The sequence below is a fragment of the Falco rusticolus genome, chromosome 3, assembly GCF_015220075.1.
Source record: "Falco rusticolus isolate bFalRus1 chromosome 3, bFalRus1.pri, whole genome shotgun sequence".
NCBI classification, from domain to species: Eukaryota; Metazoa; Chordata; class Aves; order Falconiformes; family Falconidae; genus Falco; species Falco rusticolus.
Window position 1 is genome coordinate 25,273,727 of NC_051189.1, and position 27,202 is coordinate 25,300,928.

Here is a 27,202-nt window from a genome sequence, read left to right on the forward strand (position 1 = left end):
TCAACAAGAAATCCCTGTAGAAAGTTCAATTTCTTGTTTTCTAGCAGATCATTTATCCTGAATTAATGGCCTGAACAGAACAAAAAAATCTACCAAATCCTTTCTTAATGTTATGTAGGTTACAGTCACTATTAAGAACATGCACCAAATTGTGGCAAAGCACACATTTAACTGACAGTAACTATTTCTATGAAGACAGTCTCTTCCAATAAATTGACTTTCAGGAACTTTCACAAGATGGACTGGACAGAATCTACAGAAGTATTTGGAGGAAAGAAGAACAATTATTTTTTTAAAGATCTGATCATCAGTATGTATGCTAGCTATTTCACAATCACATGCCGGTATCTGCACTCTTCTGTATACAAGCTGTTTAGTGAGGCAAGGTTCAACCTCTTCACATGAACATGAGCTCTCCACTCACTTTAAAACCAAAGTAATCATATTAGCTAGACATGATGTCCAGACTTAAATAACTTCCATTATTAAAGGAAGCATGATTGACTTTTTTCTGAGATTAAAACTGCATACATTTTAGCTATTCCTAATCACAAGGACTGAGACCAAACTTAACATTTGCATGTGCTGCGAATACTTCCACTAACAAATGTCACAAAGCACAAATAAGAGAACCAGAAGAAGCTCAGAAATCTTTTATCTTGAGTGGTGCATGAGGAAGTGCTTCTGGTAAATAAGATACACAGATATAAGATATAAAAATTAAGATATATAAATGAATAAGTGACAATATTTTATTTTTATTATTATTTAGAAAGGGACTATACACTTTTTCAAACAAACATATTCCAGGATGCCAATGCAAACAGGAGGTAAGCACCACACGAAGATGTTGTGCTTTACCAAAGCAGCGGTTTTCTTTCAACAAGACTCTACTAAATACAATCTCTCACTTAATAAGGTATAAGGATTTCCCTGCTCCTGTGTGGCAGCTGCAGCCAGACCTGCACCTGTGAGCAGAGCTCTTATTGATCGGAAGGGGAAAGAACAGAGGCTGACCTCACACCCTATGTGAAGCCCCCCTGAAGGGGTTTCAGGGAAACAGCTAATTTTATGGGCAAGCCAGGCTTCCACCATTACCACGACTGCACCATCAGACATGACAGGATACTGCCACACAGTACTTTTTCCTTCATGTAAGATTTTCTCCAGCAAACAAATGGCTATCACCAAACTTTTCTCATCCTGGTTTTATGAATGTTGCCCACGGACTACAGGAGAATACAGCATGGCAGAGACCATCTCATTATATGCTCATCACAAAGCATAATAGATACCCAGATTTGATCAGTGCTTATCAGTCAGTGCACGTGACTGAACAACTGAAATGGATAGAAACAGCTTCCAGTATTTCTCTCCTGATGCCAAATCCACAGGTCACTTTGGAAAAAATTAGATTAAGTTCAGCCAAGTATATGCTATGGAGGTGGAGATTAAGGGAGTTTTGAGATCTCTCATTACTTCTATGGCTCATTAGTGGATAGGACAGTGTATATCCAACACTTTGTGGTCTTCAAAGATTTTTTTTTTAACAGAAGTAAAAGGAATAATCAGGATACCATGCTCACCTGCTCCCTTTGTCATTGAAACAAGCCTACACAGGCAGTTCAAAGCATGCCTGAATTTGCATTTATCTTACTGAGAAACAATCCATTACCAGAAGCTAATGATCATTTTTGCCCTAACGAATCTAGCTTGAAACAAATCTACCAGGGGCTCCATGCTGTTCACAGTTATTAAAATATGAAAGCTGAACTAACTCTGCTGAGGACATTGATGCTTAACTCTGATGTCAATTAAATGTCAGCTTCATGAACTGGAATCAATTCAGACAATGCAAGTCCATCCTTACATTAAAGATTATGCACGCAGAAGCTCTGCTCTCAGTGCAGGGGTCCTGGATCTCTACTGGCATAAGCCACACTGTAGAGGGGCAGGCCCAAAAGGCATCTTTGGTGTGAGGAAGCACGAGTGCCTGGAAAGTGAAAATAACACAAAGCTGTTTCTGATAGCATAGAGACGTTTGTGATAGCATGGGCAGAAAGCTACCTGCTGCAAGCCAAGCTTGCATGTGGATCTACTATGAACAGACATCATCACAATATGGGGCAGCCTATTATTCTTTCTGCTTCCAGTGCTTTTCATAACACATGCAAATGATTTAAAAAAAACATTATTTATATGTAGGTATGCCTGTCTTGAAGCCAAAGTTTTGCTCCACTTGCAAAATTCAGGTAATGCTGTCTTTTTCCTGTGGGCCAATCCACTGGTTGCTGCTAGAAATATTCACCTTCATCTCACAGCAGTAATTTCATACTCATGTTTAACTGGAATAAATTTATTTTCCTGTTCCTTCCATCCTAGCACTAGGCTCTGATAGCTCCCGCCCTCCTAACACAGCAAAGCATCAGTAGCTGGTCCCCATCACTGCTGCAAGGCTACAGAGACTCCCCACCAAAGCACCCAGGTACTTCATTTAATGCCTCCTCGAAAAGGAGGGCCCACAAGCCTTACGTCTTACAGCCTTTAAGGAAACAAAACTACATGCTTTCCTACCTTTCTTTCTCATTAAGTAAAACGAGGAGCAGGGCTGTACCACAGCCTTGGGGCAATCAGCACTGGGCAAAGCAGAAGCTATACACACAGCAGTGTTGAGATCCTTCACTCACTACCTGGTGGGGGGTTTACTGAATAACAACAACAACAAATACCTCTCCACGTGCAATTTTGCTCACCTTTTTTATAAGAGAAACACTTAATTTTCAGGAGACAATACTGTAAGCATCAACTAGAATATAAAAATAAACTGCAAATATCTATAAACTTGTCTCTCTATCTGACGGGTGTCAGTTAAGGTAAAATAAAAATTAAAAATTCTCCATAAGGGAAGTTATATAAGTAGGTGAGTGTGTTTAAAAACAAGTTAGATTCACCTGCCAAAGCAAGTAAGCTACCAGATGAAAGGCAGGCTTGGTCTGAATATGATTAAAGCCTTATTTTTTCCCCAAAGAGCACAGATTTAGACTTGCTGAAGTCTGCATATTTAAAATACACAATAGTAAAGATGAGCTATTGAGTCATCACCAATTATTTAAAAAAAGAAAACTGTTTATTTATAAAGACAAGAAGGACTCACAGTTGAAGAAGACGCAGTCTTTGGCATGCGCAGGTTTTGTTTTCCTTTTCTAATTTAATTTGCTTTGCTTCATCTCCATTTCCAACTTCAGAAGTCTCACATTTCAAACCTTTCCTTTTTGGCTTCTCCGATCATGGCCTTTAGAGTTTGTGGCTAACCTTTCACATACCTTAAGGAAATGTCAACTGTTAACACAATAGTCCTGTCTATTTAAAACAGGTGAAACCAAAGAAGTGTTACAACACAAATCAAAGCCTCCCAGCTGCCCAGCAGTCAAATGTCACAAACATCAATTTGTTTAGCTCCTTAGATGACATCGGTTCCCCAACAACTGGACTAAAACGCAATTAAAATTAAGAGGAAGCTGTGCTGAGATTTCATAGATAAGAAGCGAGCAACAGGGCACCAATCTGCCTTGCTCTTTAGCTGCTGACCCCACCAGCAGCCCAGGCAGATCAGACTGGGGACACTGGCATTGACCAGATTTCCAGCATCTCTGCCCTGAATTATAATGCCTGCAGGAAAAACATGGCTTAGTGTCAGGACCCTTCCTGTGCTGCACTGCTTTACCCTGCTCTCCTAAACAATCCCTCCTCCACAATAACTCTTTATCTGCAGTCTAGCCCAGCATCCTCTTAACAAACATAAGAGCATCCATGTTGGCTCAGACCAGTGGTGAGCCTATGTCAGCATCCTCTGGGGCAGTGGCCAAGACCAGCCCTAAGGGAGAAATCAATACAGTAGCAAACAGCAGGTCAAACAGTAGGACAAAGCTTCATTGTTCCCAGCAATATGGAGTTCAGAGGCTTCATAATGCAGAGGCACTTCTTTGTGTTTTACCACTTGCAACAGACCACAAGTCACTGAGGCTGGTGGTTGTCACAGCACTACCAAAACTAGTCAGCTGCAACAAGGCTTTTACCCTCACATACCAGGTTAACTTCAATAAGTAGTTCCCATGCCTCGTCCCAGCACAGCCACCAATCCCCCACAAGGTTTCAACAGTTCACCTACTGTTCATGCTGTTTCTTCATACTCTTCAGGCCAGTCCACCCTGCTTCTTGCCTCTACAGCATCCTTCTCCTTGTCTCTCCTCCATCCAGGGTACCCTCTCTCCTCCCTCTGCTTCTTCCAGGTCTCTCTTCATCAGGTACTCCTCTCCTATACCCCTTAGAGCTATTTAAATTATTTAGCAGGAACCAGCCACAGCTGCACATTATCCACAGCTGCACCTTATCCACACCAGCCAGCCCACTGCCCCTGAAGCCAGCCCACAGCTGTATATTCTCAAAGTTAATTAACCCAGCTTCATTCCTCTACAATTCCTCCCTTTTTTCTTTTTTTTTTAATTCTTAACATTTCATACCTTATGTTTTTAACAATCATCACAACCTTTTTACAAATATACTTTTCATACAGTCCTCTATAATTGCTCTACAGGGGGTGACCTCTGGGGATCCTCCAGACTGTCCTTCTGCTCAGAGCCAGCTCAGCTGTAGCCAATTGCTCATGGCCATAACCAGTTGGGTTTTGATTATCTCCCAGGATGGAGACCATACAACCTCATGGCAATCTGTTCCAGTGTTTGACCACCTCCACATTAAAAAAGAGGGGGTTTATGCTTCCTGAACTTTTTAGCATTCACATGCTGCTGCAACAAATTCCAGAGCCTCCCTATGCACTGCCTGAGAAGTCACGCACAAGCCTGGTGTATGGGGTGGGGATGGTAACAGAGGCAACACTTCTCATGTCTCCCTACACTCTGCACAGGACCACTGCTCTAACTTAATGTGAAGTAGTGATCATACAAAGGCTTTAAGACCACAGCAAAAGTCTTAACACCACAGTATTCATTAATTTTATTGGAATACTCTGAGATACTTCATTTTCCTGCGTTCTTGGACTTTCCCCATGTTGTCCGTAAAGATTCCTTTCTTCGTCACGAGCAGTGGAGACATCTAACATTGCTCCATAATACTCACAGAAAAAAGATAATTCTGTTTACAACTAGTTTCTGCTAATAAATGCCAAATCATTTCTCATCTCTCAGATTAGAAAGAGTCAGGGAAAATGCAATGATTTGCCAAAAGGTAAATAACTTTTGATGGCTTTTTTGCTTTTATGATTTGCATTTATTTCTCCCCTTCCCATGAGACTCCTCATCTGCTGTATACATCTGAAATGGCATCTGATAATTCATGTTAAGAAAGCAGAATCTTCAGACTCACTTTTTCATAAACATAAGCAGGAATAGAGAAATAAATTAGAATAGAATCAAAGAATGGTTTGGGTTGGAAGGGACCTTAAAAATCACCTAGTTCCAACCCCCAGCCATGGGCAGGAACACCTTCCATGAACAGGGACACCTGGTCTCTTGAAGGCCAGGGCAGCTACCTTGCTGTGGCACTCCTCACTGCCCTAATGATCTTGAACTCCACCATTTCATGGTCACTGCAGCTAAGGCTGCCCTTGAGCTTCACATTCCATACTAGCCCCTCCTTGTTGGTGGGAACAACGTCCAGCATGGCACCTCTCCTCATTGCCTCCTCTCTCACTTTAAGAAGGAAGTTATCATCAATGCATTCCAGGAACCTCTTGGATTGCTTATGCTCTGCTGTGTTGTCCCTCCAACAGGTATCGGTTGAAGTGGTTGAAGTTCCCCATGAGGGCCAGGGCTTGGGAATATGAGGCTGCTCCTCTCTGTCTGTAGAGGGCCTCAACCACCTGGTCTTCCTTGTCGGGTGGCCTGTAGCAGACCCCCACTATAATGTCACCTGTCCCTACCCTCCCTTTAATCCTGACCCATAAGCTCTCAGTCGCCTCCTCATCCATCCCCATGCACTCCAGCTGGTCACTGACACGGAGAGCAAGACTCCCTCCTCGCCTCCCCTGCCTCTTCTTCCCAAAGAGCCTGTACCCTTCCACTCCAACACTCCAGTCATACCATGTCTCCATGGTATTAGGAAATCAGACCTAGAATTTTGTGTTCAGAAAATAACCTTGTCCATATTAAGAAATAAATAAAAAAAATGGGGCTTTAGGGATGAGGGACTTCATCTGACTGAGCAGTTCACAGGAGAATTATGCATTTAAAGTAAGATGAATACAAGAAGCTGACCAATCACTCGTCATACAGAGGAACAAAAGAGTTTGCCATGAAAAGGCTTATGACACTGATGTTTTTCTATCACTGTGGTTATTTAATGCAAAGAGTATCTTAAGCGTTATATTAAAGATGGAAGATCAAATAGGGACAAAAGCTAAGACTACATGGCCATCCCCAGCAACTCATGGAGTTTGTTGCAGAGTTTTGGATTGGCTCTTGAGAAAGTTCCATTTTTTCTGGAAAAAAAGTTAAATAATAAAGCAGGTTTTCTACTTCGGTTGAAATATGGCTAAAAGGGTGGAAGTCATGCTGTACTGAGGCAATAAAAAGATTACAGTGATTAAAGGCAAATACAGTATGACATAACAAGCCCTGTACAAACCTGGGTTGGCCCTTTTGGCTTTGCTATAATGCAGATAAAACAATGAATCACACCAGACTATCCAAAATAGATCATGCACCATGTCTAGTGGTAAATAAATTACCCCTGCTCCTCAAACTGCTCTTTTCATACAGAGCCATCCTTCTTGACAGTCTGGAGAGAATTCAGTGAATTTTCTTCCTGTAACTATGAGAACCAGGAAACAGCTAAAATTCCCACATAGTAAGTTCATTTTCAACAACTAAAGTTTTAATATGACTACCCAGTTATAGAAGATTTGCCATAAAAATTATACTTGTATTAATAATGCATTTTTGGATGTTTATACGCTCAGAAACTGTTACAGAAATGACAAATCAAAATACTAGCTGTAGGCAAACCAGCTTCTAGTCTTCCTCTGATAATTACAGTTAGGGAGCTTAATGAAATCCAGCATATCAGATTAGTTTCACAATCCCTACACCTCTGACTTTTACTACCACAACATTTTCCAACAAGTATGGAGCAAATGGATTAGATCTCCAGACTAATCTTATAGTCTTCCCTTCAGACTGACTTTCTTGTACTTTTCAGCAATACTTAAGAAAATATTTTCCAACTAATTGAAAGTCACTTAGTGCTCTCACCAAATTACTCCTCAGCGAGTCTGATACAATTTCTTTTTCCCAAGTGCCTTTGATTTCTTCTCTGTACACACAGACATGCACTTAATTAAAACTTTCTAGTGAAGTGGCATTAGCTAGACACAAAAGGCATACCAAGTTGCTCTTAGGCTTCCTGCCAGAAAGCCAGCAGTGCTGATGCTCTCGTTCATTTACTTTAAAGGGTCAGCAGAACAGACAATTTATGACCACATAAATACGGAGCCAACAACCTATGACCACTATCTGCAGCAATACAGCACAGACGCAGCCATTTACTTGGTCCTGTTCCCTTGGACTGCTTCATGTTGCCGAACGCAGTTCAAAACACACTTTACTAAGTGTCTTCTGTAACATCGTTAATAAAATAAATCACCAGTATGAGTGTCTAAAAAGGTGTCAGGGAGCAGCATGAACAAATCTCATTAGCAGACAACAGGATTTGTGTGGATATCTACTATTCACCATGTTGAAAATTTAACCCTGGGGCTTTATACGCACAAGCAGGACACAGACGTATCACACTGTGAAATGAGGTTTGGTTTTTATCAGGATATTGGGATTTTTGTTAGGAAATAAAGATATAGGGAGAAAAGCCTTTTGCTCTGATAGTATTATGACTGTAGGAAGGGAAATGAAAAAGCATGTGAAGAAAGGGAGACATCTGAGAAATCATGTAATTGCCAGAAGCATTTGAAAGTCTCTAGGACACCACAACAGCTCTCATCATGTGCTATCAGTTCTGCTTCGGAAGGTTTGAGAGATGTATCTGGCAAGCAGTCCCCAAGAGAAAATATATTTCTGACCACTAGTGTAGCTATTCTTACATGTGAAAGATGCAGCAGGATCTAGATGATGCCACTTGGTTCTGTTAGGTGCTGACTGTCATACATGTGCCTTTCACATTAAAGTTGAAGTGGTTTTCAATTTAAACTAGGTTTCATGTGTGGCAGCACTGCTAATTCTCTGACCTAAAGAAGAGAAATCTTAAAATTTATTTTTACAGCCAGAATCTCTCAGAAGTAGTTCTGCTAAGACTTGAAACATACCAACAACTGGAGATCTCTGCAGGGCACTGAGGCCCAAAGCTCAGCACAAAATCTGAGGATGAGGAAAAGTTCAACCTTGTCTGGAAAATATCTTCATACTTTCCTGTACAAAAAGAAATGACTGAACTGGAGCACGAGTGCCTTCAACTGACTTCATCATTCAGCAAGACTGACCATCAGTTTATACCCTGGCATATCTTCCTCCAAATGCATTTCTTGAAAAGCAAAACCAAACAACATTCTCCTCATCCTGCATACTCTTGGTAAAGAATGTTAGAAAACTCAGATGAAACCCTGACTTCTAGAATAAAAGCAAAAGAATTGCACTGACTTGAGAAATGCCAGTTTTGCCCTTCAGCAGGAGCTTGAACATGGTCTAACAGGGAAGAGCTCAGCCACATATACGACATATATTAAGGGTCTTGCTCAGAAATCCCATGCCTCCTGAAACTTCCAAAGCATAAGGAAACTGGAAACATGACAAGAAAGGTGTCTGCAGTTTTGCTCACTCACTGATTGCTTGAGATCCAGTGGAGAATTAAATTAACACACAAGCATTTCAATGCAAATCAAAACAAACAAAACACAAAAAACCAGTTACTGAGATATTCAGTCCTCTTTGCAATGTGAAATGCCATCCACTTTTGAAGCAGAAACTTATGGTACTGTCCTGGTTTCAGCTGGGATAGAGTTAATTTTCTTCTTAGTAGTTGGTGCAGTGATGTCTTTTGGATTTGGTGTAAAAACAATGTTGATAACACACCGATGTTTTTAGCGCTTGCTAAGTAGTGCTTATACTAAGTCAATGACTTTTCAGTTTCTCAGGCCTTGCCAGCAAGAAGACTGGAGGGGCATGAGAAATTGCGAGGGGACACAGCCAGGACAGCTGACCCAAACTAGCCACAGGGATATTCCATAGCCCAGAACATCATACTCAGTGTATAAACAGGGGAGTTGGCCAGGGCTGCCGATCGCTGCTGGGAACTGGCTGGGCATTGGTTAGTGGGTGGTGAGCAACTGTGTTGAGCATCACTTGTCTTCTTTTCTCCCTTCCCTTTGGTTTCTATTTCTCACCCCTTCTCCCTCCCTTTCATTACAATTGTTATTATTTTTACTATTGTTGTAATCACTGGGTTTCTGTGTTTTATTTTAATTGTTAAATTTTTCTTACTTCAACCCTTGAATTTTACATTCCTTCCCTATTCTTCTCCCCATCCCTATGGGGAGGAGAGGTGGGGAACAAGCAAGTGGCTGTGTGGTACTTAGTTACCAGCTGTGGTTAAACCACAACAGGTATTACAGGTTATGATTAAAGAATCTGCAGGCAATAATCACACTCTTACAAAAACTCCAACATAGAGAAAACAAACACAGTAAGAGAATTACATAATTCTGAGTATTTCAGCTACAGCGTGAAGTTGGTGTAGAAATGGAGATTATTTTCTCTAACAAAAAGATGCATGCTATGTTGGCTGGTTAGCACATGCAAATGCCTTTGAAAGGCTCTACACGAGGCAGAGTAGAGCCTTAATGTAAAATAGACTTCTGTAAAAATATAACTGAGAAAATATTAATCACTTAAGATAAATTTAAACAGATTTAAATGTCTTTTATATTTCAATTTGTAGAAACAGATTATATGCAAACACTAATTCACATTTTATAATTAAGGATGCAGTTGCTTGAAGCAAATTTTTAAAAGCTGTTCACCATAGCTTAAAATTTTTGTTATTTTATTTGTATGTATAGGAAGCTAAATTGTTATTAGATGGACCGGTAAACTAAAAATGTGTATTTTCTATCTTTTGTTATATATGCAACCACTTTATTGGAGCTTAAGCTCCAGTATATAACACTGATTGGGCTTATTACATTGTATTGGGTCTGGCTGGGATGGAGTTAATTTTCTTCATAGCAGCCCATATGGTACTGTGTTTTGGATCTGTCATTAAAACAGTGTTGACAACACATTACTATTTTGGCTATTGTTTACACGGTGTCAAGTCCTCTGGCTCCCACTCTGTCCTCCTGTCTTGTTCCCCCTAAAAGTAGGCAGGGGGGATGAGCAAGAAGCTAGGAGAACACACAGGCAGGGCAGCTGACCACAAGTGACTAGAGGGATATTCCACACCCATACAATCTTGTGAACAGCAATAAAAGCTGAAGGAAAGGAGGAGGAAGAGGGACATCTGTGGTTATGCCACCTACCTTCTGAAGTAACCATTACATGTGTTCAAGCCCTTCTTTCGAGAAAGTGGTTAAACATCTGCCTACCAATGGGAAGCAGTGAATGAATTCCCAATTTTCTTTTGTGCACTTGTGATTCACCTATTACCCTGTCTTTATCTTGATTCACGAATCTTCATACCTTCTTTCTCTTTTCTCGCCATCCCAAGGGACAGTGGAGTAAGTGAGCAGCTGTGCAGGTGTTTGGTTGCTGGCTGAGGTGAACCCACCACATAATCTATAATCTCTTCAGAACTTTTTTCTTCAGATCCATGGCAAATCAAATTTTTATCTTACTACTTCATTATTTAAACATTGCTACTTTGGAGTTTAGTTTCATTATTACCAGAGGAAGTAACAAAGATCAAAACTCTCCTTCCTCCAGCAGAAGGAGTAATATTAGGAGAAGTGAGACTCAGGGAAGATAACAAAGGGTAAAATTTCAAGAAGTGTATGTTAAAAGCAGCTACCAAGTCGCAGAGGCCCAAGTACAGAGTCCTGGATGGACTTGGTCACAAGGGGATCATTAAGAATTTCAGTGAATTGAGTCTAAGTGGGTGAACCGAGAGCAAGAGGCAGAAGATTCACAGCAGATGCTTAGACAAGGTAGACAGGAAACTGGGCGCAAAGGTATCAGAGAACACAGTGTGTGCAAAGACCGAATCCAATGAAAAGAGGAATACTATGCAGAATTAAGACTTTAAAGAGGAAATACCTGACAAATTGCCGGTCTACAGGGAAGTTGAAGTTCTGCTGTACGATTAAGTTCTGGATCTACAAACACATAAAGCTGTCAAGAAATACAGAGAATTTGGCCCCTTACATCCTGAATCAATTGGCACTGGAGTAGTGTGACCATTTAAGGTGAAGAAAAATCTTCCCTGCTGCCATCTGATGTGAGCAAGCAATCATTCATTACTGGATCAACATGCTCAGGTCCACTTCTTGTTTACCCACACCTAGAACAAATGCTGCCGAGAGCAACTGTGGGTTATCAGAAGAGACCTGTACTCCATGTTGGATTAATTCCACGACAGAGAGACCATGCATGCATGAAGGCTTGAGTTACCCTATCTGAAGAGTTACATGGTCTATTAATAAATCCAAGCTCTCATAGCACAGGCTGGAAAAAACGGCCAGGTGTGTAAAAGGGAAAAAACCCTTGAAAACCAAAAGACAAGTCAATAGGATGTTACACATTCTGTTGCCCTATATACACCTATATATTAGGTGTCTGTACTGGTTGAACTTGAAACCAAGTCCTACAGCTGCCTTATAAACCCGCATCATTCAGCCTCCAGGCCCCGAAGCAGTAAAATAGCACAAAACATTGGAAGTTCACATTTAAGAAATGGCAGTAAACTCAGTCCATGTCAACAGATGTTATTTTGCAGCTCACTACCATAACAAAGTTCAGTAGAAAGAAAAGTTAATTCCATAACAGAGCAGAAGAGACAATGTGTGTTATAGCTTTATTCAAGTAGTGTCACTTCCAGTTAAAAAGCAAAAGAAAAGGGGACAGTAAGCACCATGTGAATTTAGGTCAAAACAGATAATTATTTCTGTATGCTTCAAATCTCAAAGAAAAGAACTTTGACACATGGTCTTAGTGTTCACTAACGGACAGACTTCCGTGGCCATGCACTGGCCGTGCTTTAGAACCTGGCAGAGGAATCAGAACAAACACAGGAATGGTCCAGGAGTAATGCCAATAAAACCCATGAAATTTAGAAACCATATATAAAAATAGCCTTTCTGCAGCTAAGGAGAAAGAGGAAACTAGCCTTATATTATCTTGAAAACACTACAGTCTGTTCTTATCAGGAGTTTATAAATGAACAGGTTTTTTCCTTAACTTTCTAATCAAAACTAGGTAAAAGAACAGGAAGTCAGTAGCTGTCAGTGAATAAAAAGCTGATGTGTCTTTCCAAATCCCTTAATCCTCCTTCTATACCAGTCACATTACTTGCCCAGCTCAGCTATTATCTAAGATTATAAACATGCCAATATAAGTTGACACTGGAAGAAAGGTTTGTTTTTCTACTTATCATAGGACTCAAATTGCTGCTGACAGACCTGGCCTAAGAAAATTTACTATAACTTTCCAGGATGGCTAACTGGAATACGATTTGGAAAGAAAATTATTTGCCTCCAGAAACAACTGCTGTTATGAAACTCTTGGACCACTGGCGCAGGCTGACAGCGCTACCATTCACACAACCTGGCCATCCATCACAAAGCACCAAACCACCCATTGGCACATAACAGAAGCTACCAGCTGCATTAGCCACCGGTGCCTCAGGCTGGAGTCACACCCTATAAATAAAGTGCAATAATAAATAAAAATAAACCCTGAGTTCACATCAGGGCAATCAGGGGGTCTAGAGATCAGAGTCCTTTCCTCTTTTTGTTCACCTTTTCTTTCTTTCCTCCAAAAAGAGTTTGATTTAAACCTGGTAAAAGTAGACCTCAACAGCCGAAGCACTGGCAACAGATCACACAAGCTCTAGCAGCAATCTTAGCTCTGTGGACCTTTTTGAGGTTCAAAGCAGTGGAGGGTGAAGGAGACGTCACACACTTATGGCAGGTGACAGCTCAGACATACTTGGATGTGGCAGCTAACTTCTAATTAGCCAGAGATACTGGTGGTAGTCCGTGCACTTCGCAGGACTAAGGTGGTACCCCTCCACAAGCCCAATACATATGCCACATGCAAGACTCCTGAAAAATGGGACAAATGGATGCAGCTCCAGAAATGGAACTGTACTGCACATATACTTAAGCAAATGTCCTCATATTTCTAACCTCCTGCTTCTCACAAATGCTTCCTTCAGTCTGCTGAACTCATTTAAGAAGTTTATGTAGCTGGGCACTGGGGGTTAGGTCTGTCACCTAGGCCATCTTTTGAAGTGCTCTGATCTAGGCTACAGAAGGAAAAGAGAACTGAGCATGCCATCCAGGAGAAATACTCTCCGGCTGTGTGGATATTTGTATTGGGTCTGGCTGAGCCCCACTGCAGCCCTCAGAGCGCTGTGCCTGTGTTGGCAGCTAGCAAGGGGGTGGTAACACACCAGTGTTGGGGCTACCACTGAGCAGTGCTGCACAGCATATCAAGGCTGCCCCTCCAGCATTCCCCCTCTCACCAGCAGGCTGGGGGTGGGCAAGATCTTGGGAGGGAACACAGCCAGGACAGCTGACCCAAAGTGACCAATGGGACATTCTATACCATATGATGTCTGCTCAGATATAAAAGCTAAGAGAAAGGGGGACGGGACGGGACAGGACACAGACACACACCACACATTCATTATTTTCAATGTTCATCTTCCAGAGCAACCACTATGTGTACTGAAGCCCTGCTTCCCAGGAAGTGGCCAAACATCGCCTGCTGATGGGAAGTAGAGAGTAACAGCTTTTGTTTTCCTTTGCTTCTGCATGCACAACCTTTCTTATTGCTTTATTAAACTGCCTTTACCTTGCCTGTAAGATTGGGGGGGGGGGGGGTCCCCTCTTACTTTCTCCCCTCCCTGTTTTGCCTGTTTTGCTGAGGAAGACAGTGATAGAGCAGCTTGGTGGGCACCTGGTGTCCAGCCAAGGATCCACCACAACCCAGTTTAAATGAGTTATACAACATAATATTTCTAAACTGAAGAACGTATATAACCACAGGTTAGAGTATTCCTGAACATCATGATGCCAGTGGTAGGTAGACAGTCAGACAGAGTTTACTAAAAATCCTGAGGATGTGCTAACTTAGAGCCTATCTTTGCAAAGCAATTTGCACATATAAAGTTGGTTTCCACAAAATAAAAATACCTTCTCTATAGCCATGTACACACTTTTCCATTCCACAGGAGGACAATGGGATCAGCAATTGCTCTTGCAAGACTGAAATAAGTACACAACATGAATAATACAACATACCAGAAACTCATTGGTATACATACTGACCTCTGCTATTTCAATGTTGGAGTCTATTGTAGATTTAATTAATTGAAGAAACATTAACACGATAGAGAAAGGGATGAGAGCAGAATACAACATAACACAGAGAAACCACAATAGTTCAGTGTGTAGAAGGATGGGATCAGCTCTCAAATTAAATTGGAATCAAGAGGAATTCACCTCTGTTAGTGATGTCAGTTCACATTAACAATACAGCTTTTTATAAAGCAGCTGAGAGATATCTTCCTCACATACAAATTGTCAAAGCTGTTCTAATATACAACACTCACTTTTATCGACTTCATTGCTCAGTCCGTTCAACAAAGATTATCGACTAAAAATAGACTTTGTATACAAATTTAAGAAAAAGGTATAAATAAAAAAGGAACTGAGGTACTATATACCTGATAACTTCCAAAGATCTGGTGACAGTAGATAATTCAGTTTCTGAGTCAGAGTTTTGTAAATTTTGTTAAATGTTTTGTGGAAATTATAATTAGCAATGTATTATTAGAACCAATTAAAAACTGATTTTACAAGAAAATAAAACTTAAATTGTCATTTCCTACAGAAAAATAGCTTTGTTCCTCATGATATTTCCACATAAATACAATATTTGTTTTTAGGAAAAGAATTAACATATCAAACCAAGATTTACAAAAACTCTCAATAGTTTCAGGCAGTCTATTTGCAGGAGTTTATAACTTTTAAAGATGATCAATAAAACCTCAAGATTTTCTTTCTTTTTCACACTTAACAGTCCTCTATGAAAATTAAATTCAAAACTACTGCAACTGGGAGAGCAAAATACCTGGTAAGTACTCAATCACTGCGTAACTAAAATATGATACCAATCTCAAGAACACTTGATGTAATTTCCCAGTTTGCACACAGAAGGCTAGAATTACAGAAGACCACTCTGCCCCTTTCCCTCCCAGAACCAGGAAATCCTTTATTTTGTCTAATTGTTTCAAACATCTGCATCAAGTGAGAAACAGCAGAATACAGTACAACGGAGAGGCAAGGAACTTCTGTTCCCAAGATGTGCCTTTTTTCAAAAAACCTCTTGTTTGCAGACATGAAAGAGAATTTCATATTGCCTGCAGTATTCCTTATGAGGAATTTTCATTTGCATAGTAATCAAGATTCAATCTGGGAGAAAAAAAAAAAGATAAAGAATGAGAAGTTTCAAGGCTACCAATCAAACACAATTCTTCATTTTGTCATTGCTTTATAATGCTAAGAAAAGATAGACTCTCCTGAGAGTAAAAAAAAGTTTAGATCAGCCCAGAAGGAGTTCATATGGGGTAATATTAAACAGTGGCAGAAATAACTAACCCACTACAATATAATGTAATGTAGTAATTTATTTCACTTAGCAGAATGTCTTTGGTTAACTTAAGTGTTAACATTCTGCAGAGGCAATCAATTAAAACCCAAAATCCTCAAATGGGAAGTTTGCAATTCCTTGACTGCACCCTCAGAAACAGTTAACTTAAACGCATCATACTAATAAAACAAGTTCTGTACTTACCTAAAGATAAGACCAAAGTTTACTTTTCCTGAAAAGTTACCCTAAAAATGTACTGCATTTGCTTTTTGTATACAAGGTAACAAGAGCCTGGAGTCAGATGCCAGTATCACTTCAGAGAGACATAAAATATTCCATAGAATTTGTTGCCATGTGAGAGAGCAGTGCTCAGGCTTGTAAGAGCACAAGGGACTGGGCAGGCCCTGGTAGCACCCTGACTCAGACCAGGCTGCAGCTCACACAGAAGCCTTGCGCAACTGTGTGGGAGCTGATGCCTTGGAAAACCAAGCTGCTTTTTCTTGTTATTTGCCACCCCTGATTCCTGCAGGCACTGAAGATGCTGCTTCATATGTGCTAGCTACTTAAGGACAAACTAGCCTGCCCTCTTTCCAACAGTTCAGAAGAGGTGAGCTGCTTCTCCAGGTACCAGATTAAAGGTGCTTTGCCACTGCATGGGGCAAATGTCTCACTAGGCTGCCATGCGACTGGGGCACAAGTGTTGAAGTCCTTGACTAGCATGTACTAATAACCTAAAAGCCTACCAACAAATGAAAAAAACAGGGAGCTCATACAGGGGAATAATGGTCTATAGTGTCTTTGTTTCACGAAGGAATCACAATCACCTCCAGACCCACAGGTGCAGAAGCTGGACCTGGCAAGGTGCCTCAAGGTGTCACGACAGCCTGTGCAGCTGCAGGAACTGTGGGGGAAGCAAGGCCACGCTGTCTGTTGACGACACAAGATACCTGATGCTTAAGGAGAGCACTCAAAGACGAAGGAAGGAGACAGCATAGATTCAAAAATGTTGATTTTTTGGAGACATTTTAGGGTATGACACTGAATCATGCAGAATAAGAGGTGGAGGTTACCTTATATTCAGTACAGACACCCTAAAATGGCAGAAAAGAACCTATCTTACACTGGTGCTTTGTTATCCTGGTGTTATTTTCCATACCCTGGAAACAGGAGGGATGCCCTCCAGCACTAGTACAGTGTCTTCTCTGGTAGTCTTGCTGTGACCCATAATGCCTTGGGGATACTATTTGACTTAGTGCTACATGGCCTGTATGCCACACACCTGTCAATTAAAGTAGACCAGAGCTGCACAGTAAAGAAAAAACAATCAATATAATAGAAAGAGCAATGTATCTAGCTGATATATTTGTATAACGACACATTTTAAAAAAATACAATTTTCAGACTGAAGTCACAACAGCAATACTATTTTTTGGAGATGAAAAGCAAACAACAAAGGTGAAAACTGACCTCTTAGTGCCAAACATGATGGTATGGGCTTGTTTCACATTTATGAATGCACTGCTCTGCACAGGCTGTTTCTGTTGACCTGGATGAAAAGAAAGAAAGATATTTTTAGATCAAGCAACTCAGGACCTTGATTTTAATATTTTGAACAATAAGTAAATTAGTAAACATATTCCAGTGCCACTTCAGAGGACACGTGGCAGTTATATAGAAATACTAAGGTTAGCAAAACAATGTAAAGATTAACAAACAAAAGATGTAAGTTAAATAAACTAAGATGAAATCCTACTGGTAGGGCTTAAACTTGAGGTTGTTAAAGCAGTTACTCAACCAAAGAGTTAGGTATAATGCTATATGGTAGCACAACATCTAAAAGCCCTTGCCTCTGAAAAGGGAATTCACGTGCTGGAGTGAAATTCAGGTGCCTCAAAGCAACTAAACAAGAACTTCCTGAACTACCAGTCTGAACACAGCTATAGAAATTTACATCTTAACTGCATTTTGGTGCTCAATTTGTTGAATGACTACCGTAGTAAATTAGTCATTTTTCCAGAAAGAAATCATTAATATAAATAAGAAATTTCCTGGAGTGGGCCTACTAAGTATGGGCCTCAGGAAATATTATTTAAACACAAAAAAATTCCAAACTTTATAAAAAATATAAAAAATATATAAATATGAAAATACTATAGAATAGGAGAATAATTAAGTCTGCCTAGTCCAACCCTCAGCTCAAAGCAGGCATAATGAGATCAGGTTACTCAGGGATATGTCCAGTTGAGTCTTGAACTTGTCCACAACCTCTCTGGGGAACCAGTTCCAGTAAAAACATTTTTCCTGATAAATTGTCATGGTTTAACCCCATCTGGCAATCAAGCCCCACACAGCCGCTCAATTGCCCCTGGTGGGATGGGGGAGAGAATCGGAAGAGTAAAAGTGAGAAAACTCATGGGCTGAGATAAAGACAGTTAAATAGGTAAAGAAAAAGCTACACACACAAGCAAAGCAAAACAAGGAATTAATTCACCCCTCCCCAAGGGCAGGCAGGTGTTCAGCCATCTCCAGGAAAGCAGGACTCCATCACACATAAGACAAACATCATAACACCGAACATCCCACCCTTCCTTCTTCCTCCCCCAACTTACATATAAACAGGATGACGTTCTATGGTATGAAATATCCCTTTGGCTAGTTCAGGTCAGCTCCTGGCCGTGTCCCCTCCCAATTTCTCATGTCCCTCCATCCCTCTTGCTGGCAGGGCCCGAGAAACTGAAAAGTCCTTGACTTAGCATAAACATTACCCAGCAACAACTAAAACCATCAGCGTGCTATCAGCACTGTTCTTCCACCAAGTCCATAGCACAACACTGCACCTGATACTAAGAAGAAAATTAACTGTATCCCAGTTGAAACCAGGACATACGTAATCACAATTTTCCATGTTACAGCTTGTGTCCACTGCTTCTTATCATACCACTGTATACCTTTGAGAAAAGTCCAGCTCCAGCTCCTCTACATCCTCCACTCAGGTACTTGCTGACAGAACTAAGGTCTCCTGTTGGCCATCTCTTCCTAAGGCTGAGTTGATCCAGCTGTCTCAGCCTGATGTCATATGCCATTTGCTACAGTCCCCTCATCACCTCGTTTGGTCTCCTTGTTCTGGGGAGCCCAAAACGGTACTCCACAGTGAATCTCACAAACGCCAAACAGAGGGGAAGGATGTTTCCGTGACCTGCTGGCTACACTCTTGCCCATGCAGCCGAGAGATGCAAGCAATTTTCTTTGCTGTAAGGGCACACCGCTGGCTCATGCTGAAAGTGTTGTTCACTAGGCCCCTCAGATTGGTCCCCAGCCCATCCTTTTACACAGGGTTATGCCATCACATGGGCAAGACCCTGCATTTTTTTTGCTAAACTTTGTGAGGTTCCTGTCAGCCCACTTCTTCAGCCTGCCCAGGTCCCCCTGAATCACAGCACTGCCCTCCAGCACACTGACTGCTGCTTGCAATGTGATGTCATCCACAAACGTGCTGAAACTACACTCCACCCAGTTACTGATGTAACTAATGAAGACACTGAACAGTGTTGGTCCTAGTATGCACCCATTCTGGGTTAAATGTTTGTTTTCCAGTCATCAAGAACCTCCCCCAGTTGCCATGACCTTTCAAAGATGAGAAAGCAGCCTTGCATTGCCATCAACCAGCTCCTTCAGCACCCCTGAGTGCATCCAATCTGTTGCCACAGAGCTGTGTACATCCAAATGGGCTAAGTGATCCCTAACGCTGTCTTCCTCTACTGCATGTACTGTTTCACTGTGCTAGGAGGCTCAGGCACCTGGGAGGCCTGAGGACAAGTCTCTCTAGCAAAATTAAAAGCAAAAAAGGCACCAAATACTTCAGCCTTTTTTCCATATGGCCACAACGAGCAATGGGCCCATGCTCCCTTTGCTTCCTCTTTCTCTGCCAATGTATTTACAGAAGTATTTCTCATTGCTCTTCACCTCCTCAGCCAGCTTCAGTCCCAACTGAGCTTTAGGTTTCCTGACTGTACCCCGACATACTCCTACATGTCCCATGTTTGCCCCCAAGTAGTCTGTCCCTGCTTCCATCATCTGTGTACGTCCTTTCTGTGTGCAAGCCTGGTCAGTATTCAGGCCACTCCTTTATACAGAACCCCTCCTCCTGGCTTACCCACCTGATCTTATCACTAGTCTCTGAAAAGTCTGTATCATCCACTACAGCACTACAGTCATGAAGGCTTGAAGGCTGTCCCACCATTTTTCTGTAATCCCAATATGGTCAGTGCTGCAATTGTGCATGAACTCCTAATTTCTCCCACCTGTTGCCATGCTATGTGTGTTTGGTAAGGTGGAGCAGGAAACTTGCTTCTGCTGCCTGAAATCATTATCTTTCCCCCTCTTGTCTTGAATGCCACCTTCCACTACTTGTTCACCCGTGGTCTACATCTGTCCCTCCTTCCTCATTTAGCATGGCTCAGGCTCTTATCCTTGCAGAGTTTCTGTGAAGACCCCAGGTATCTCCTCCTCACTTCTCTGGTGATGCATGGTCTGCTCATCATTTCCACAGCTCCTTCCTCACACAAGTCAGCGCCTCGCTCAGTGTGCCTGTCCCAGGAGAGGCTCCTGTCACCCAAATCCAGGAGAGGCCCCAGGCACTGTGCAGCCCCACACCAGGCCAGCAGCAGCCTCCCTCAGCATGCCATCTGGGTCAAGGTCTCCAACATGCCAAGGACATAACCATCAGTCAGTGCCAGTGAGCATGCCCTGTGGGGTGCTGAGACCATCACTGCACACCCTCCAAGCCATCCCAGGTAAGTTTAAGCAGAGATGCTCTGTGTCCCTGCTGTGCTAATGGCTGTGACAAGGGTGCCACTGTTGCTCCCACAAGCTTAGCCCTCCCAAAGCAGAAGTCAGCCAACGCCAGCAGCAGCCTAGATGCAAATGTGCCAGAAGCAGCTCCCAGCAGAAATGGAAGCAGAGACTCAATCTGCTGCACAGACTGAGAAGACCAACCATGATGAACAGCCTGGACAGTGCTCTGGGTACCCTGCATGCTCCCAGCCCAATGGAGTCCCTTTTGCAACCCCTGTTCACAGCGCTCCAGTCCACTGCCCAAGGAAAAGCTAAACAGCAGCTGGAAAGCACAAGCAGGCACCAGCCCCTCCAGCTCAAGGCTTCTCCCACCAGGTCCCTTCCCACAGTCCTTCCCCACAAGGGCTCCAGACCTTGCTTCACTTCCCTTGTGAATGCCATTGCATAAACACATTGCCCTCACAACATGTAATTTTGATGCTAATGAAACATTTCTGCCCTACTCCCAAACGTTCAATTTAAAGCAAAAAGACATAGCTTACAAAACAAAAAATTCTATCCTAGTTTAGTTGATTTTTTAAATATAAATGTGCAATCTAAATACAAAAGTTTTGTTCATCAGGAAGAAGCTGTGATTACATGATCTTGACTGACAGGAGGATTTTTGTCTACAAACTCCCTCCTAAATTCGTAAGATGCTCAAGGGGACTTCACATCTCCATGTCAAACCAGATAAAATGACACCAGGTAAAATGTCTTGTTATCTCCAGAAGAGAAAGTGGTATTTTCACAGCACCATATTTCATTATGGGTTTGAGCAGTGACGTTTTTGTCTCAATTTACCAGTTGCTCTTAAATCGTTTCCTTTTTTGTTTTCTGTCTGTTTTTTTGTCTTGGTGTGGCTCTTTCACTTGTACAGCTGCAAAGAGTCAAAGGGAACCGCCCTCTTCCTTTCCATGCCTGCTTGTTTCCACAATCACAGCCTTGCAGCTGGGCAAGCAGCACAGATATCACCAGCCCCAAGTATATTTTCCTTCCCATGCAATTATTCTCCTTGCCACTCACTAGCATCAGTCTCTGCATTGAGACCATAACAAATTCATGCTTCAAATTAGCTGTCTTGATTGAGAATTTCTGAAGTCTGTAAGCAAGCCAAGTGTACACTCCAACTGAAAATCAATGGATATAGGGCATGCATATTCCCTGAGTATCTTGGGAAATCACACTTCAGTTCCCTATTTACGATTGCCAGGCTAATTGGGAGCCTAAGTTATGCCTATGCTGTCAGATGTGCAGCTCAGAGATGGAACATGGATGAGATTAAGGACTGCAACTCAGCCTCTGCCCCAGTGCACACATGAAGTATCTCAAGCCATTTAGACAGCTGATTATACAATGTGGAGCCTGAATCTGTAAATGCACTACAAAGATTTGAGGCAGGCATTCTTCTTCTCTTAGAAGTAGCAAGGCTAGAGCGCCTTAATTTAATTTTCAGAAGTATTTAGATTGTGACCTGGAAGTCCAGGTCCCATATTTGAAAATTACACAGTCACTTATGATCCCTGGAGCATCAGTGGAACTTTTAAAATGTTAACCCCAGTTTATTCAACCATTTGATGATCACCCCTGTTTCCACTAAAAAGCACCATTCACAAGCATTTATTATATTTTAAGCATCTTACATTAGTAGGTAAAACTGCCTTTATGTTCTTATGATGGGCTTATGTTCCTAACTGAAGGGCTCTGATGACTTCTCTCTTCTTGGATATAAATAATGTTAGTGATGATATAAGGTACTGCAGTTTCTCAGGAAACAGGACAAGCTATTTGAGGAAAACCAACAGGTATAAAATTACCGAGTAGCTGAAGCATCTTCCCTTGAAGGTGCCTGGTGTAAAAGTAGCAAGAGCAAGGTGTTGGATACGTTGCCACCTACCTCAGCAGCAACTCTGCTGCAGCATCATCTTTCTTGTTCTTGCGGCATAATTATATCCTTTTTGGAAAGAAAGACTAATATGGTCACCACATACATTAAATTAAACATTAATTCTGACTTTGGACATTTTTCCCCTTACACAGTAAGTTTCTGCACAGAAATGTTTCCCATACAATTTCACTGGTTTATCAAGAGTAACTGCATGTCAGCTAATGACTTTCAGCTGAACCTTATCCCTCTCTGGTGGGAAGTACTGTCCTCAGGACAAAGTGGCAAAACAGCTGGGGAGAACCATCCTTGATCTCTTCTAGACAGCCACATTAAACGGCTAAGAAAGGCTGTTCAAAGTAAACAGAGTCACTTTGCACTGGAGAAGATGAGAAATATCATTTATCTGCTTGGAGGTAAATTCTGAAGGCTACAAATTCCAAAACGAGCAACCTCCTAATAGCAATAGTGATTTCTAAAATGCTGTCTTAAAGATCCTATTTTATACAGTAAAACTAGCACAACTTCAGTAAACTTTTTCATTTACACCAGGTACATTTAAGCATAATTTACTGAGATTCACACTGACTACTTACACCCATGCAAATCTCAGCACAAGTACCAAGAATAAAAATATTTTCTGTTAAGAACAATTGTATTATAGTGATGAATACGGCATAAAATGTTCATATAGAATTACAAAATGTCTTTAATCAATGACCTGGAGAAGGCAATGGACTGCACTTTCAAAAGCTTGCAGATGGCACCAAATTAGGGGAGATCAGTCGAGATGCTTAAGGACAAGGCTGTCAGCTGGGGAGACTTGGACCAGCTGACAGGGACCTTATGAAATTCAGCAAGAACAAATACAAAGTCCTGTACTTGGGAAGGATGAAACTCTTGCAGTGGCATAGGCTAGGCACTGCCTGGCTGGATGGACCATGGAGGCAGCAAGCTGAGCACGAGCCAGCAGCATGCCCTGGTGCAGAAGTGGCAAACAGCATCCCAGGCTTTTTAAGCAGGAGTCTGGCCAGCAGATAAAGGGAAGGATCACCCCTCTTTATTCAAAATATCATCAGACCATTCCTGAAATACTGCAACCAGTTCTGAAACCTTCCCTCAGTGCAAGAACACGGATAAACTGGAACAAGTTCAGTGGACCATAATGCCCAGAGAGGTTGTGCAGCCTCCCTCCTTGGAGTTTCTCAAAACCCATCTGAATAAAATCCTGAGCAACCTGGACTGATCTCACAGCTGACCATGCTTTGAGCAGGAAGATGGCATAGAGCCCTCCTGAGATCCCCTCCAACTTGAGTTATCATGAGATCCTATGTGCCTATGTATAAAGAAGCAAAAAAATGGAAGGGGATATGAAATGATGGTTGAAGCTGAGATAATTAAAATATAATGCTAGTACAAGTATGATGACAGGATAAATACAGGTAAGATTTTAAGAAAACAGCAAGAAAAGAACACTTTAAAATTTCTGTTCTGAAAGGTTAGAAAAACAGATTATATTAAATTCTTTTCAGAAGAGGTAGATTCACTATATGTATATACAGGACTAAAAGCAAACAGGAACAAAATGTATCAAAATATAGACCTGACTTAGTTGAGTTGAAAGATACTGAAAACTACGTGGGGGCAATAAGCAGATGAGACAAAACCTGAGAAGTGAAACACTACTATGCACAGTAAGCAGTGAAAAGTAAAAGCAGAAAAAAAAATAGGCAATGTGAAATACTGAGTCACAAAACAGCAACCAAATCCAAAGGCTGTGAGATCTCTTACCTTTGAAATAAAAAGAACTATACACAGAATTTTAACAGTTCAAAAGAAATAACCTGAAGAACGGAAAGGGAATGACTCCAGTACCCATATCACTGGGGACACCTGAATATATAAGAAGTTTATTAGCAGCATCACTGTTCTACAATTATTTTTCTTTTTGCAGAAGCAAACAAGTGAAGAAGAAAATATAAAAAACAGAAATAAGAGAAAGAACTCTAGTTCCGTACTGAGGCAAGTAAAAATGAACATAGATTTACATGGAACAGGTCATACTTACTGAAGTTACAGTATGATGAAGTGACAACAAGCTAATGGGGATGAAACAATTTTTGTACTTCAGGAAAGCTTTGATATACATTAAAGACAATATGTGATGGCTTTTGATATAAGTATTACGGTTGCAGTAAAATAGAAAGGAAAATTCTAAGAAAGGCTTGGCAGTCGGTTCATTCAGGCTATCTCTGGAAAAAGACTGCTAAGAAGAAACAAATCAGCAGACATGCAAAGCACAAAGTTAACTAGAAATATTCCCAATTCTGTCCTTGCTACAAAGCAATCACTTCGTGGAAACAAAGTTTCTCAATTTATCAAAACCAGTTACTGCTGTGCTTCACCAATCATAACCACTTTAAACAACAACAGCAACAAAACACAAAACAACCAAACAACCCAAAACACACATTACTAATAATGTAAAAGAATCTAAGGCCCTTAAACATTATTCAAACTTTGCAAGTATGCCATGAAGTACCCATACAATATTTAACAAATACACTGCTCTAAATTCTTCATACTCACACCCCAAAGGCAGGGCCTTTGTGTTAATGGCCCCCTCCAAAAGACTCCAGTGCTACCCAAACACTTCTGTACTCAGCTAAATCACCAAATAACACAAATTACATTTATTTTGCTAAACTGTACTTTCATACATTGGAGGCCTTTTGAGTAATTCCACCCAATGCCATCAGAGATTAAAAACATGTAATCTTGGTATTCAGTGTGTCTCAACAATACAGCATTAAACCTAAATACCATACATTATTAAAAGTTACTGATTTGCTGGCACTTAGAAAAAAAAAAAAAAAAATTCTGATAAATTCACCAACACCCTTAGAGATACCAAAAGATGAAAAAAAAAAAAAACAAACAAACCAAAAAAAAAACCACAAAAACACACACACAGAGAAGAAAAGGGGAAGATCATTAACAGCAGAACATTTTTGGTAGGTCAGTGCTTTTCTCCTGCTCTCTGCCTTGAAAATACCAACTTTCTTCTGGAGATATCTGCCCTCTTCCATACGTGGGGAACTGTATACCCTAACTGCCTGAACTGCTCAGAGTAAAAGTTGCTGAATGGTACACAGATACATACAAAGCTCATGAAGCAAGAAAACGTCACCTGAATTTTCAAGAACTTTACACAGCAAAGCAAAAAAACTAAGGCACAAAGCAATGTGAGAAACTGTTTTACAGCAAGTAGCCCTCTGCAGTGTAATAGGTTACTTAGGTAGGAGTACATCATCTTCTCAAAAGCTATGCTTCAAAAAACACATGCTACGTCTAGTCAAAGCCACTAGGACCATACAGGGTTAACCAGAAGAACTGTAATGGCCCCTGGATACAATCAATGAGATTGATTACTTCTGGCCTCAAGCTCTGTGAAACTCCATCTCTAACCACTTATTTCAGCCTTTTTAGTATATTGAACAACCAACCATTTCAAAATAATTTCTTCAAGCCTTTATGAAACATGCAACACATTTATCCTCTTATATAGCCTTGTATAGCTTGATTCTTTTCTGTTTTGTTTGATTACCTTAACACTTGATGGAAGTATACCTTACAATTCAAATAAACAATGAAAGGTTTAGTTTGACAGCTCTTGGAACCAAGTCATTAGTGGTTTCCTAAGCAACTAGATGATAAATAAAAATAAGAGAGCCAATAAAATGAAGTCCTATTTAAACAGAGAAAACCAAAACACAGTTACTAATGTAAAAACCGATTTATCTGAAATGTAAATGAAATCTTTAACAACAATTCTTATGCAGTGAAATAAGCCCGACTGCCATCTGTTGTTGATCAAAGGTCTGTTCAGTATCAAGAGTTTAATAAATACTTCAGTTTTCCCTCTGTAAATCATGAGGGCAGCCAACATTATGGCCATTAAGAAGTATTAATTCTGTTTGTTTTCATTAACATGTTTTTTTCTGATATCTGAAGGGAAAGTATTTTAGAAATATAGAAATTAACTTCATATATTTGACTATGGTGATTATTTCATCCATCAACAGTCTTTTACAGCAACCACAAAGATCTAATACTATTGTCTGTTATGATTACATTTGTAATCCTGTTAATTTAATCTTCTTACACTTCTAGTTTTTTCTTTATAAATTAATTACATTATGACCTCTCTGTGCTTTTCATTTGAATCATACAGTTTCCATGACAGATGTTTTTTTCTTCTAAAATGAAGTTAAATATTTCTGGTTTTAAGACAACAAAAGATAATTACCAGTTTGCTTCCTCATCCCAGTGACAGCTCGGGTGACCTCACCTGATAATTCTTCTTCCATCCTTTGTTTTTAAACCCTCATCTTTCAAAGAATATGATCACCAAAGCCTCACGATATCCTTCATTTCCATTTGCTTTGTTTCTCTTCCTTTACTACATTGTGCAATACCATGCATGTATCTTTCTCATGTCATAGCTAAGTGTAGCTTCTGCCACAACATCCACATAGTATATAAAACTTGGCTATGTAGATGTGCTCAATCAGTCATTCCCTGTTAAATCATCCACCTTTGCCTGTAGGTAATTCAAGGCAAACCTTAACTATTGCAGCAGGAGAGAAAA

General features: G+C 40.8%; 1 protein-coding gene across 3 annotated transcripts in view; it reads right to left on the reverse strand.

Annotated features, from left to right (window-relative positions):
• Positions 1-27,202, reverse strand: part of OXR1 (oxidation resistance 1) — a 290,279-nt gene that overhangs the window by 232,808 nt on the left and 30,269 nt on the right. For all 3 annotated transcript variants that reach the window (XM_037379603.1, XM_037379602.1, XM_037379595.1), the window contains one exon: positions 17,301-17,379. In XM_037379603.1, the coding sequence (XP_037235500.1) occupies positions 17,301-17,317 (17 nt within the window). In that variant the 5' untranslated portion in view covers positions 17,318-17,379. Of the gene's footprint in view, positions 1-17,300; positions 17,380-27,202 lie in introns of those variants that run through there.